The sequence below is a fragment of the Cervus elaphus genome, chromosome 28 (assembly GCF_910594005.1).
Source record: "Cervus elaphus chromosome 28, mCerEla1.1, whole genome shotgun sequence".
NCBI lineage: Eukaryota > Metazoa > Chordata > Mammalia > Artiodactyla > Cervidae > Cervus > Cervus elaphus.
This window is the reverse complement of record NC_057842.1, coordinates 10,664,659-10,678,303: the sequence shown is the minus strand read 5'-3', so window position 1 is coordinate 10,678,303 and position 13,645 is coordinate 10,664,659. Positions and strand designations below refer to the sequence as shown.

At 32.5% G+C, this 13,645-nt stretch overlaps 1 protein-coding gene across 2 annotated transcripts in view; it reads right to left on the bottom strand.

Moving 5' to 3' along the window:
- Nucleotides 1–13,645, bottom strand: part of ADGRB3 (adhesion G protein-coupled receptor B3) — an 850,102-nt gene that overhangs the window by 520,557 nt on the left and 315,900 nt on the right. For both annotated transcript variants that reach the window (XM_043890330.1, XM_043890329.1), the window contains 2 exons: nt 6,369–6,479; nt 272–433 (listed from right to left, as the gene is read on the bottom strand). In XM_043890330.1, the coding sequence (XP_043746265.1) occupies nt 272–433; nt 6,369–6,479 (273 nt within the window). The remainder of the gene's footprint in view (nt 1–271; nt 434–6,368; nt 6,480–13,645) is intronic.

Genomic DNA, 13,645 nt, shown 5'->3' with positions numbered 1-13,645 from the left:
AAAATAAGACTTTGAACCTTAAATACCATGAGAAACAGAAATATCAAGCTTATAGTTTCAAGTGGGTAGGTAGTCACTTATGTAATTGCTTGACTGCTCTGAAAGCAGAAAGAAGCACATACATAATAAAATTTCACAGCTGAAAACAAATTACACTTATTCACTCATTAAAATGTCTACACCCAGTTCATATGAAAATAACACATTGTTCCAAATGCGTAGCATGACACAATTCAATAACATCCACAGTTGTAGTTGCTGCTAACACTACCTGGACAGAGGGCAGTGTTATTGCAAACCCTTGATTCTCTTAATGGGCCGCTGCAGTGTGTCCCGTAAGGTGATACACAAGTTCTGGTTCGCACCTGCGACCCCTGACCACAAGTAACTGAGCATGTGCTCCACTGGGACCACTCTTCCACGCCAGATTCACCTGTGAGCAAGACAACAGATAAACATGAAATACTGCCTTGAATATTCATCTAGTAAGCATCATACCAAAGTGACATTATGACATGCAAGAATAATTTCAATGTAAAAACATGAGAGTACATCAAAGCCATACAAAAACATTTCAGAGAAAAAGAAATGTAAATAGAGATACTATTACACTGATGCAAGGTTCACGTTAGCTATAACCTTGTTAGCAAAGCTCTGCTTCGCAAACCCACTGGGCCATGGATGCTATGAACGGATCAGTCAGTGTTTTTCAACAAGGAAGGAATGATTGTTGGAGTGTTCTTTTCAAATTAGTCTAAGGCTCTGCACTTGCTTGGAAGAGAAAGCAAAATGCATGGCTAAACTTACTCTGGCTTTGGTGAGCAGGAATATATTGATGCATCCTTCCCCAATTCTTTGTTGCATAATCTCCTTTCTAATGTTGAATTAGGTAGAGCCCTGGGAGTTTGGGCATATCTAGTTTTTATTGTGTTGAACACTGACATTTATAATTTATTCCTAGTTCAATTCCTAGTTTTTCATCCTATAACAGCTATTCATTTGTGATTATTTGTTTTAAAACATTCTGCTCACAATTTTCCTCATAATGATCTATAGTAGAAAAATGAATTTTAATTGAAATAAAGGAAAATTCCTCTATGATTTCTATTAATTTAGCCTGGAACTAATTTTTACTAAAACCTAGGGTTTTAAAAAGTCATTGAATGTCTGAATTCATTAATTTCCTTGGAGTAGGCATCACTCTGAAACTATGTCTCCCTTCTATTGTTATCCAAAGTCACGTCCCAAGGAGACATAAAATCAAGAATTTCTAAGACAATCTCAATGAGTTCCTATTGATAATTATCTTCTGGTCATGGTGTTCAGGACAGATTTTTGAAAACTGATTGGAAAAGTTGTAGTTGCTATTTTCCAAACACAAAGTCAGGCCTACCTACTGGAAGATAGTAGTTAAATTTAGACTTTGTTGAAAAGTACTCTTCCATCATTTGGCAAAATGTTTCTGAAAGCTTTCTATCACTGATTATATAAACCAAGGAGCAATTTATATTTTATAGGTTTTGTTTAAAATTTGTCTTGGGAATAGAATTCAAAGGATAGAATATGATAATCCATTTGTCCACCTTCTGTGGAAAGGTTAGTAAATAACTTAGAAATGACTTGCAGAGTGACTCAAGGCAGCTGATTCACAGGCTGGGACTCTAGGACAGAAGGAGATTGGATCAGAATGTAACTCAATGTTCCGATTTCTTCACTGAGAAGTTATCTTTTCCAAGAAAAAGAGAATCAGCTGAAATAAAACACGCGTTTGATAAAGTAGTTCAAGTTACATTCTGTTGTAAGCTTCTTATCTCAAGGCCCAGGACAATTAGGTCACAGACAAGCAGGGGTCTACCAAACACACTTTGAGAAGAACTGTTCAGAAACATTTGCTCTTATATTGGTCTGCCTTATGCGCCCAGAGATATAAATAATAGAATGGGTTTATAGATAGATTATATCATAAGGGTACAGTGGTAATTGGGATGACATTTTATGTTAAGTAGGACATCTTTTCAGTGTTGTGATTAATGTTTGTCTTGGTCATACTCCAATCATCACCCTTGATTATTCCAGTATTTTTTGCCTCTACCAATTTATATAATATAGTCCATAAAATGTTATTGAATGACATTTGAATATTTCAAGCTATGACTAATAGTTTATGCATTTACATTAAAGAATACTCTATCAAGGTTGAAAATCATTATTTTAGAAACCAAATAATATAACAATGGTTAAAAATATCTACACATGTATATATACATGCATATATATGTATTTAGTAATGAAAATTTAAACTTAAATTTGGGGAAAATATAATGCAATTTTTTTCTTGTGATAGTTGAACCTGTGTTTATGATAAGGCTAAGTGAAGCAGAAATATCACGGTTGAATATTATTAATTAAAAGCCAGAAAACTTTGAACATTGTGAATTCTATAAGTCAATGATAAAAGTTATGAATACAATTAGTTCTATTTTTCCACAAAAGCATCGCATTGTTATGATGGCAGGGAAAAAGTTTTAATTAAACTGCGCAATGAATCAGGTTCACAAACTACTTTTAAGTGCATTTTTATACAAATATTTTAAAATCCAGGTTGCTTCTGTATGTATGAAGCTTCTGTATGTATGAAGCTACCACGTTGCTGAGCAGGCTAGACAGTGGGGCCTGGGTGGAGGGACTGAGAATTACTCTTCAGAATTGGCTAATTCACTCTCTCTCCAACTGACGGTTCCTTTGATGAATCGAAACCAAAATAAATACATGAATAACATATATATGGGCTTTCACATTACTAATCAAATTTTGCCATTAAAATGTTGGTCAACCTATGAAAATGACTTTGTTATATCTCCATCTATAATTTTAAGTGATACTTCCATGCAGTAGCTGTATTTTCCATCTGCCATGGCCTCATCCCAGAAAGGCATGAATGCTGTTGTAGTCTTTGCAGCTACAACTTTAGGGCTTTGTGAGAAATACTTTCCAGCAAAATTATTTTGTGAAACATTCACTGATATTAAAATAGTAAAGTGTAACACAATGTATACTCTTTTTAATATATGTGTCTTTGGAGACAGCACAAACTACTATAATTTGGCTCCTTAACTTGTAACTGACGACATATTACACATCACGTAGAAGGCTTCAGTATCTATGGAACTTTTAAGGCTCTTTATTCTGATGCAAAGCATGAGAGAAAACTAGAAAAGCACTGCAATTAGAGTCAGAAGACCTGTGCTTGATGGAAATCTAATGCATATTAGCGCTGAGACCTTGAGAAAGTTACTTTATTTCTCTGAATCTCTCAGTCAGATGAGTAACACATCTACCTCAAAACCTATTAGTGAGAATTAAATGAGATAGTGTATGAGAGTGCATTTTAAGCTATAAACAAAATATTAATATAAAATGTTGCTAGTATGTAAAAATCGTGAAATCAGAAATATATTTACAATTTTATTTTTCTGTTTTATTTATTTATTTATTTATTTTTATTATTTATTTATTTTTTGTTTTATTTTTCTGTTTTATTTATTTATTTATTATTTATTTTATTTTTCTGTTTTAGATAACATGCTACACATTAGTGTATTCTATTTTCCCCATAAAATAAAAGACTAATTTCCTAAAAATTTTTATAAGATCATTTTGTAACTATGATGTTAAAAAAGCATCAGTGACTATAATTCAAATGGCTTAAGCCATTTTGTTGACATTTAATTTAGATATCTATATATCTTACCACAGCATTTCATTTCATTCAAACATTGTACATGTATGCCCAAATTAACCTATCTCAATTACCCAATTGATTAAAATGATTAAGTTATTTTGATGAAGTAATGCAACCTTACTAAATATTACTCTTCTAAAAAATTTGCCACTTACATTATTTCATAGAAAGGGCTGACTGATCATACTGGTTGAAGAGGCCAGGTTACTCACTTTGAAAGGAATTCTTAAATTTTAAGGTCTGATAGCTGCTGCTTTGTTTTCCCTCAGGACTAATATAAAATATATTGTACTTTATTATTCAGTTTTACATCTGTTTTATTATTCTTTGTTTTTAAATTAATGTTAGCAAATGCTTATCATTGTTTATAGGTAACACTCATTTATTGTGTTTTATAAATAGAAAATTTTATATGGTAAAATAGATGTTTTATAAATAAAAGTTAACTTTCATAAAATTTTATTATGTGATACTCAGCTGTATTTATTCCAACTACCTAAACATCTAGAGAAAGTATAATTCAAAAAATATTTAAGGGGAAAAAAACCCTCTACTTTTAGCTTTACAACTGTGAGTGTCAAATTATGCAATTTTAAAAACTAATAATGCAGTTTTCTAGTCTTTTATCAGTATTATAGTAATTTAAATTTAAAATAAGTCTTTTACCTGTATTTATAATTGCCTATCCTATCTTTGGATTAAAATGAAATAAGAAGTATATACTATTTATCAATTCAAGGTTTCCATCAATATTTTCAGAAGTGTAATTCTGAAGTTCATAGACATTTCCAACTTATTGTTCACAGCATGGAGAAACAGTTTTAAAGCTCTTCATGGATCTATTTAATAAGCATTTCATCTATTTTACCAAACCATGTGTTACTATATATTAGATACAAAACAATGCCTGGAAAATAATGAGTAAATTAAAACAGAAATTAGCAATAAATCACTAAGAAAATATAATGTTCCTTGTGATTTGACTTTGCAGAAAGGTTTTTGGCTGAAAACTCTGAATTTTCTTGGTATGTGTCAGGCAAATCCAAAAATTGAGTTTATATAAAATCTCCTATTACATTCTCAGAAAATTAAAACTATGGTTCATCATTTTATTAATAAGTGACCCTAGTTTTAGGAATTTTAGTAAGCCAGTGTCTGCCACTTCTTTTGCAAAAAGTCAAGACACCTCTAATCCTAGGAGGCTGAGTAGTCAGCCCATGCTGTGTGGCTTTATTTAGTCAAACACTCCCTAACTCTGATCAGTAGCTGAATTTTTGATCCCTGTAAGGGAGAAAAATACATTTAGAAATTTGAAAATCTGCCCAAACCTGGTCATGCACTTTTGCTTTTGCACAATCAAACAGTAAAAATACAAAAAACTTTTTCTTAAACAAGAAGCTGCACAAAAAGCATTCCAGATAAGCAAGCTTTCTTCATTTCTGGATTTGGCTGTAACATGTAGTTTTAAAAAGCTAAAACTATGTCCTTAATTGTAGAATTTATTCTAAATGTTCTTCCTGTTCTGAGAATTCATTGACAGATTTGCCACTAATATATTCAAGTCTACGACTACTAACCCATTACCAAGAGCACAATTCATTAAGAATATTTGCATTTTTAAGTTGTAGATAAAAATCTAGTTTTCTGAATAAATATTATGTGAAGAATATATGAAATAAAGGAAATACTCATTTTTCAAGAGAATTTCATCAAAATTTGTCTGAATGTCATGTCAAAAGTTGATCATGTACTTGAAACTTCTGTAATACTGGTAAAACACATCATCTAGATTGGGACATATAAGACTTTGTGAAGACATAGATAAAACTGTTAGTTTGCAATTTCCTGAAATAAAAGTGATGGCTGAAAATGGTCACAATACAGTTTAATCATATTTTCATCTAAGAACATTCTACATGCAGTGCAAAGAGGTGGAACTATAGCCCACTTATTATGATGAGTCAAAAGAGGAATGTATCTACACTGGGGGGTGATGTATTTAAGAATACTCTAATTTATTTAAAATTAAAATGTTACAAACCAAAAAAGTTATTTTTATTGATATTAAATTATTTTGAGTGTTTTACAGCTATGAATAAAGACTGTCAACTTTTTATTATTTAGATCATATAAGAAAACTCTTCAAGTTAAAAATATTAAATTCTAAAAAAATTTCTAATTGCTATACATTTTAACAATCAATTAATATTTAGATGATGCAAGACATTTGAAAAAATATTTAACATACTAAACATTAAATTTCATCATCTAAAATCTATCAAATTTTGATTTCTGAAAAGTCAAAATAATCAATTGTTGATGAAATAACTTTGTTGACTTTCTGTAAAAGTTTACTAACACATTTAAATTAGTTAATTAACATAAGTAATAATATGTAAATCCTAAATGTCTCACACTGAAAGCAAAATAAACCTTACACATTTTTGTGCACTTTCAATTCACAGCTACTTCATTTATGGACTTTAACTGGTGACAAAAAAAAAAAATGGCTCAAAAAAAATATCAGCTCCAAAAACTGACAAATGTGTAGCAAAAGATTATGAAAACATGCAGTGGTTTCATTAAATTAACAACAATAAATAGAAAAATGTAACTAACGTATTACCAGTTTGTGCCATAAATTTAGCAGCATCAGCTTGTTCCTGAGGGACCCTTTTTTCATGAACAGATCGAGGTCGCTGACTTTTAATTGTATGATCTCCCATCATTCCAAATTCTAAAGACAGAATAAAGGTATATGAAAGCTCGTGTGTAGACATTTCTCACAAATCACATCACTGTCTCATGCAATATGTTCCTACACAGATCTAGAAGTTACTGATTCATCCCATGATTCTAAATTTTCTAGGCTCATCTGCTTGGAATATTTCTAAACTCCAGAAAAAAGAAAAAATCTATAAACAAGAACAAGATTTCAAGAGACAATAATAACAGTCAGTGAAATGAAACATCGGGTTTTAAGTCAGCTTAATTAACAGAAGCAGTGTATTCTTGTCTGATCATGTTTTGAAGCAATGCATCAGAAAAAATACAACCACAGTGCTAACTTGTTCTTCAGAGAGAGAATCCTGACTGCAAAGCAGTTGCTGCTTTGCTGAAGAGTGATCACCCCCACAGGTTTCTTCAGCACTTTCTTGTGGAGTGAGTAATCCTGTAGCCTAGCTCACCTAAGGCAAACATTCACTTGATGAACTATTTTCCCAAAGATGAAGTTGACCTTGGTGTCCTCCAAAGCTTATAGAAAATGGTAGCTTAGATAATTCTCATCCTCTCCTGCCTTGTCCCCACATAATTCTTCATCTCTTTTTCTAAGCACTTTTAAAAGTTATGTTTAAGAAAGAGAATGACTCCAGGTTTTTTCATTTAATCCTTTCAATGTATACCTCCTAAGAAAGGAAGAAAAATCTGGGCATAACTCAGAGACAGATGAGGGAGAGAAAAAATAAGCTGAACAAAAGAAAAGATTCCACATAATATATATTTTTAATCTATACGCTTAGAACTCTGTAAGAGTTCCATACTTTTCACTGCTACTGTAAAATAATTTTTGCAGCCTTTCAGGCTCCTCTGTCCATGGGATATTCCCAGGCAAGAACACTGGAGTGGGTTGCTATCTGCCCCCGCCTCTGTGGGATCTTCCTGACCCAGGGATTGAACTAGCGTCTCCTGCATTGGCAGGCAGATTCTTCACTGCTGAGCCACTAAAAATAATTTTAATAAACACAAAGCCTCATGAATGGCATGTTTTGCTCTGGCTCACCGGAGTGCAGGTGTTGGGAGGGCATTGCTGAGGGCCAGGGGTCAGTGGTGCTCAGGGTTACAAGAAAATTGCTGGGCCTTTAAGACCAGGTCTTTTATACATGACACAGATGATTGGGTAAAATATGCTCTAATGATAGTGCAGCTATATTGCTAGAACTAATAATGTCAACATTTAGGAATGGGTAATTTCACCAGCTTACTGTTTTGGCTTTTCCCATCCATCTTTAAATAATCTGCTAAAATATTACAGTGTACTTTGTGCAATTAAGCAGTGCATTTTTGTATGCACAGCTCTGATCTTTTGTGTAAGGAGAAAACATTAGCACGTGTTTTGTCCAGCCTGGCAGCTTTCCTCATAAATATTAAAAGCATGGCACCTGACAGATTGATTTATTAGAAATCCTTGCCAGACACTCTACACGAGAGAACATCCCATGAGAAATTTGAGAAATTTAAATGTGTGTTTTTGTCAGTTTAGATAGAATCCAAGGCAGGAAATTGAAATTTTCATAAAATGTCAGTTGGTTTAATCTTGTAAAATCCATCACTGTTTTCCATTGCTGCCAACAACCTTTCAGTCCACTTGTTTATGTGCACTGTATGTTCTGCCTAAATCATGCATCATTCTGCTAATAAGAAGCATCTACTCACGTATCATTTAATGATTCTGGAAAGTGACTACTTTGAAAATTTATATCTAGATTCACGCACTACCCAATATTTTAATATATTATATATAACTGAAATTTCTCTGGATCTGAAAGAGCAAAGGAAATTTAGTAGTAACTTTTATTAACAGTGTGCTTTGCCTTCTGTCCCCTTGAATTTGTCATTTAAATTGTGTATGTGTATGTCTATCACTTAGGGCATCTGAATCAGAGTGCAGGTTTATAGAAAGAATCTGGAGGCTCTGACACCTACACTAAGGCAGTTTGGGCACCCGGAGGGTGAAGGACAGCAAAAGAAATTATCCCATGCCTACAACATCCCAACTACTAGGTAACTTTATTACCTGCTTTAGAGAAGGCAATTCTTCAACTCAGTGGCAGTATGAAAATAGCCTGCAATTTGCTTTCTAAGGAAAAACAGTTTACTGTACAGGGACAATGATCCTGAAATTTAGGAGTCTGAGGATATAGGCTGACACTGCTGAGATCATTTTAAAAGTGTCATATTCAAATTTGAAGTTTAAAAATGAGTTTACTTATTTTTTTAAAATAGGCATTAGTTATTTCAGTGAATATGTCATATTATTATCTGGAATGTGATTGAAGTCTGCAAAATATATTTATATTACAAATTAGATTTCTTTATTCTTCAATCTAGTCACTTCTACTTACTAATCACCAATCTTATAAAATATTAGGGCTGATGCCTCTTAATGGGTCACAGTATTTAAGAAATTCTTCCATCATATATGGACTTTATTACATAATTTTTTTTTTTTTTTGGACTTTATTACATAATTTTTATACAAGCAAAAGTTTAAATGAAATTTTTATTATTGCCATCAAAACAACTTATCTAAAATTACTTTAAAAATTAAAACTATTAGAGGTCTTGATGTAACCAAATTCCTCATAAGACAGATGACATGTTAGCAATTTATTTCTTTTTCTCAGATGGAAAAGCAACACTATGGTGGTATTTTTTTAATGTTCTAGACTGACTGTTTCAGACCTAAAATAATCCCAATTTGTAAGTGACATATGTAAACTCTTATCTAATTAAATGACTTTTTCTTGCCAATGTTTATGTGCCAAGTGTTTGGAAATAAATAAACATCTTTGTTTAAGTGTTATTAACAATGGTGGGGTTTAACAACAAACGTTATGGCTCCATCCATATCTCACAATGGGATATTTTCAAAATATTGTTCTCTTTCAAGATGATATTATCTTTTTGACTTCTTATGAAAATACAGGCCAATTAAATCATCTAAACTTTAAAAATAACAAGCTATTATTTTGCTATAATTATCTTACTTGGTGAATGTGAGTTAAGGTAAACCTTTAGCGTGTTATACTTTCTGAATAAAGTTCTTCGTGATTGTTGACTTATATTCAAATGATTCAAAGGTCATATACTACATTAGTTACATGAGAAAATAGCATAGCCAAATAAAAAGATGATCTGCTTTGGTGAAAGCAATGAAAAGCAAGTTATGGAATCAGATGAAATCATGTATAGCATAATATTGTGTATATACATATGGTATATGGCTTATGAAAATACAGGGTTATTTCCTATATCTTTATGTTGATGCTATCAATGAAGTGGTCGATAAACAACTGTGTTCATGTATAAAACTCATATGACTTCCATGTTTAGGCACATTTTCTCATACAAACTCACTGCACTTTGAAAAAAAGCGGTAGCCTCTGGAAGTTAGATACAAAGTCATGTGAAAGAAGGATTTTGAAAATTTGTTGCTTTAAATATAGTTTTATGTCTTTTATTCCTCCACCCAGGACCTATAAGTAGATGACTAACAAACAAATACACTCTAAAACTGACTCTTGGTAGTCGATTTTCAGTTATGAATTTTTTCCCGGAAATCAAGGGTTATAAAAAAGTGAAGTCACCAATAAGTCAAAACACACACATAATTCATTATTTTACCATGTGTTTATTCTTCAATGTATGGACAAGTAGAACATCAGATTAGTTGATAACAATTGTTACTACAATTTAGCTTGCAATATAAATATTAACTTCATATTATCAGATAACTTTCCCTCACCTCTGCACAGAAACTATTCTAGCTCACTATTGCTTCTCAAGAAACTCTCAAAATTATGCCCTACTTTTATGCTACAACCCAATTGCACGACTTTTGGTCATGGAAATGGTCAAGCCAATACACCCTTTCTCTTAATTTCCTCCCCCTGAAACACCTGTTTCTCCAGGCATGCTGCAATAAAGCCTCCCCAAGTCCCACCTCCAATGGTACCACCACTGTGAACTAACCAACCAATCAGCCTCAGCTTCTGTCTGCCTTAACTTCTGTTCTGTTCTATATCAATAATGGATTTTTAATTATTAGACTAGGTGTCTTATTCCCCCAACTAGATTATAAACTTCTATGAGAAGTATGCCTTATGAGATTTAAAATCACCTCCAGCTTTGCATAGCTAGGGTTCAATATTTATTCTACAAATAAATTTTATTTGATGAATTGCTTCTCCAAGATGCTGAGAATTATTTCTTTAATGTTCTTTGGTGAACAGTTCAATGGGTAAAAAATAAAATTCTTAGTGAAGTACTTAAAAGTTAGTTATGTATGATTATGACAGTCAACATTTCTTTTGTCAACAGCATTTACTATATATTTTAATATATAAATATATTCAAGTTATGAAAATAATTGAAATATTACTTTATTTCAATTTCAAGGACTGAAATCTCACTGTCCTAAAACAAAGCTTAATGTTTTAAAATACCACTTAATTTTTGTCAATTATTTACTATGTTAAGTATTAAAATTACAAAGATAAGTAAGAAATAGTCTCTGATACTTTCACACCTAAGAAAAGCCAGTAAACATGGCCTGAGCCTTTCAAGTACATAAAATTATTTATCTTAATTGAAGTAATTAGCTACACTTACATGTTATTAAATTTGTTTACTTTTTACACTTATTGGAAATAGAGTTGGCACAGTTATTTCTCATGCAAATTCTTTTGTGTGCATAAGATTGCTTGGAGCTCTCTAGGTAGTGACAAGGAGCTAGATTATCAGTCATTATAATAACCTTCTGTTTTCTGTGATTTAAAAAAAAATAATGTGATTAGATTTAAAAATTTCATTCTTTCCCCCAGCAAGTATTTGCTGAGTGCTTGTATAAGCAGGTGCTTTATGAAAACAAATAGATGACTGAGGAAAAGACTACTACCTTTTGTAGTCTGTATCATCAAAGACATTTCTAGAACTTACATGAACCATTGGAAACAAGGAATTTTAAGATTAGGAATCAATAGTTGAAATTCTAAAGGGCACTGGTTAAGAAAAACCTTTTACTGTTAATTATAAATGTTGTTGTTCGGTCACTCAGTTGAGTCCTATCGTGTGTGACCCTTTGGACTAGCGCTCCAGGGTCCTCTGACCATAGGATTTTTCAGGTAATAATACTCCTGTGGGTTGCTACTTCCTCCTCCAGGGGATCTTTTTGACCCAGGGATTGAATCCATGTCCCCTGCCTCTCCTACACTGCAGGAGATTCCTCACCATTGAGTCACCAGGGAAGCCCCAATTTTAAATGTACTAATACTTTAATTTCCCCAAAGAACCAAACAGGAATAGAATAAATGAAAAAATGACAATTTCCAAAGAATTAATTCAAGAATGACCATTATATAATAAATATCAGGAAATATTTATATAAAACATACTTTTAGAGGATCACAAAATTAATGCTAATATTTAAAATAAATTAATTTCTGTTAAGAAATACTAGAAATCTGAGCAATCCATTATTAAAAACTAAAATATTACTTGATATCCTTTCCTTCAAACTACTTCTTGGTTTCGTTGTCATAATCAAATACTTGGTTATAGGAACCAAGATGCTATTTATTATAACAATAAAATAGAATCTTGCTTTTGAAAATAATCCCACAGAAATGATATTTTAGAATTGGCCATGACTCTGTTAAGTAAATAGGTGATTTTATGGCACTTCTAAATTGGACAAAAGATATTATAATCAAAGGGTATACTGTTAGTATGTTCATAGAAAAATTAAAAATGATCAGATGTTTTAAGTTGTTAAATTACAAAACCCAAACTGTTTTATAGAAACAATTGTCAAATATATTTAGTATCTATACTCTGAGACAACAATGGTATATTCTAATTTACTGCATTTCCAAATACAAGCTTTGAAATAATTACATATAATAACAGATTTTTTCATCTCTTCTCAAACATGTATTCAAAAATTACATTATAAAGTATCTTATCTAGAATGATTCCAGGACATTTGGGTAAACCTTTACATCATTATTTTTATACTAACTCTGACTTACTTCTGGGAAATGTTAGTAAATTGGGTGTACCATTCCATGTAAGAAATCATCAATGTGTGGAATCATGTCGGAATTATTTGTTAATATTTAGTATATATTATCCAATTGCATTTTATGATCTCATCTCTTTCTGAGATAACTTGAATTTTTATAAACTATCAGTAATGATTTGCTTGAAAAATACTTTATTTGTTGGAGATGAGTAAAATAAATATAGTTTGTGTGTTAGTCACTCAGTCATGTTTGATTCTTTGTGACTCCATTGACTGTAGCCTGCCAGGCTCCTCCATCCACGGGGTTTTTCAGGCAAGAATCCTGGAGTGGACTGCCATTTCCTTCTCCAGGGTATCTCCCGACCCAGGGATGGAACCAGGGTCTCCCACATTGCAGGCAGACTCTTTACCATCTGAGCCATAGGAAGGCTTAAAATAAATATAGAAACACATAAGTAATAAAAGCAATTCTACTTCCAATAGTAAACTAGTAGTATTCATCTCTTCTTGTTGACCTGCATCAGAATTTAACATTTTAGCACATCAGTGGCAAAATAAGATGCTATGCTGTGAGTTCCAGCACCTTTGTAGGGAACTAAAACCCTCACACCATAAGATTAATTTTACTGCTAATGTGGCCCAATAAGATCTTAGGGAATCTGAATTAGAAGAAAGTGAACTGGACTGTGCCTGGATGAACCGTTTCTGCATTTTCTTAACAATAATGGGGCTGGCTTGCTTTCTGCCAACCTCTCTGACATGAGAGGGAATCAGGCCCATAGAAAGCCTTTTTCGGGCCTTATGAAGAACTCTGGAAAGTATCTCTGTCTAACAAAGTGAGAAACTCTTGTAGGATTTTAGAGGCAATGAGTGAGAAATCATAGTTTGATTTGCATTTAGGTAGATTACAGTAACTGAAGAATGGAGAGCAGACTGTAGGGAAACAGAATTAGAGGCAGCATAAACTAGGAAGAGTGGCTGCAATTGTCCACATACAACCATCTGTGATTGGGCAGAGGGTCAGGTTCGATGGACAGGTTTCTGGCACCTCCTAAGGGTAGAGGAGCTGATAGATGGGGTACCCCCATTAGATAAGAACT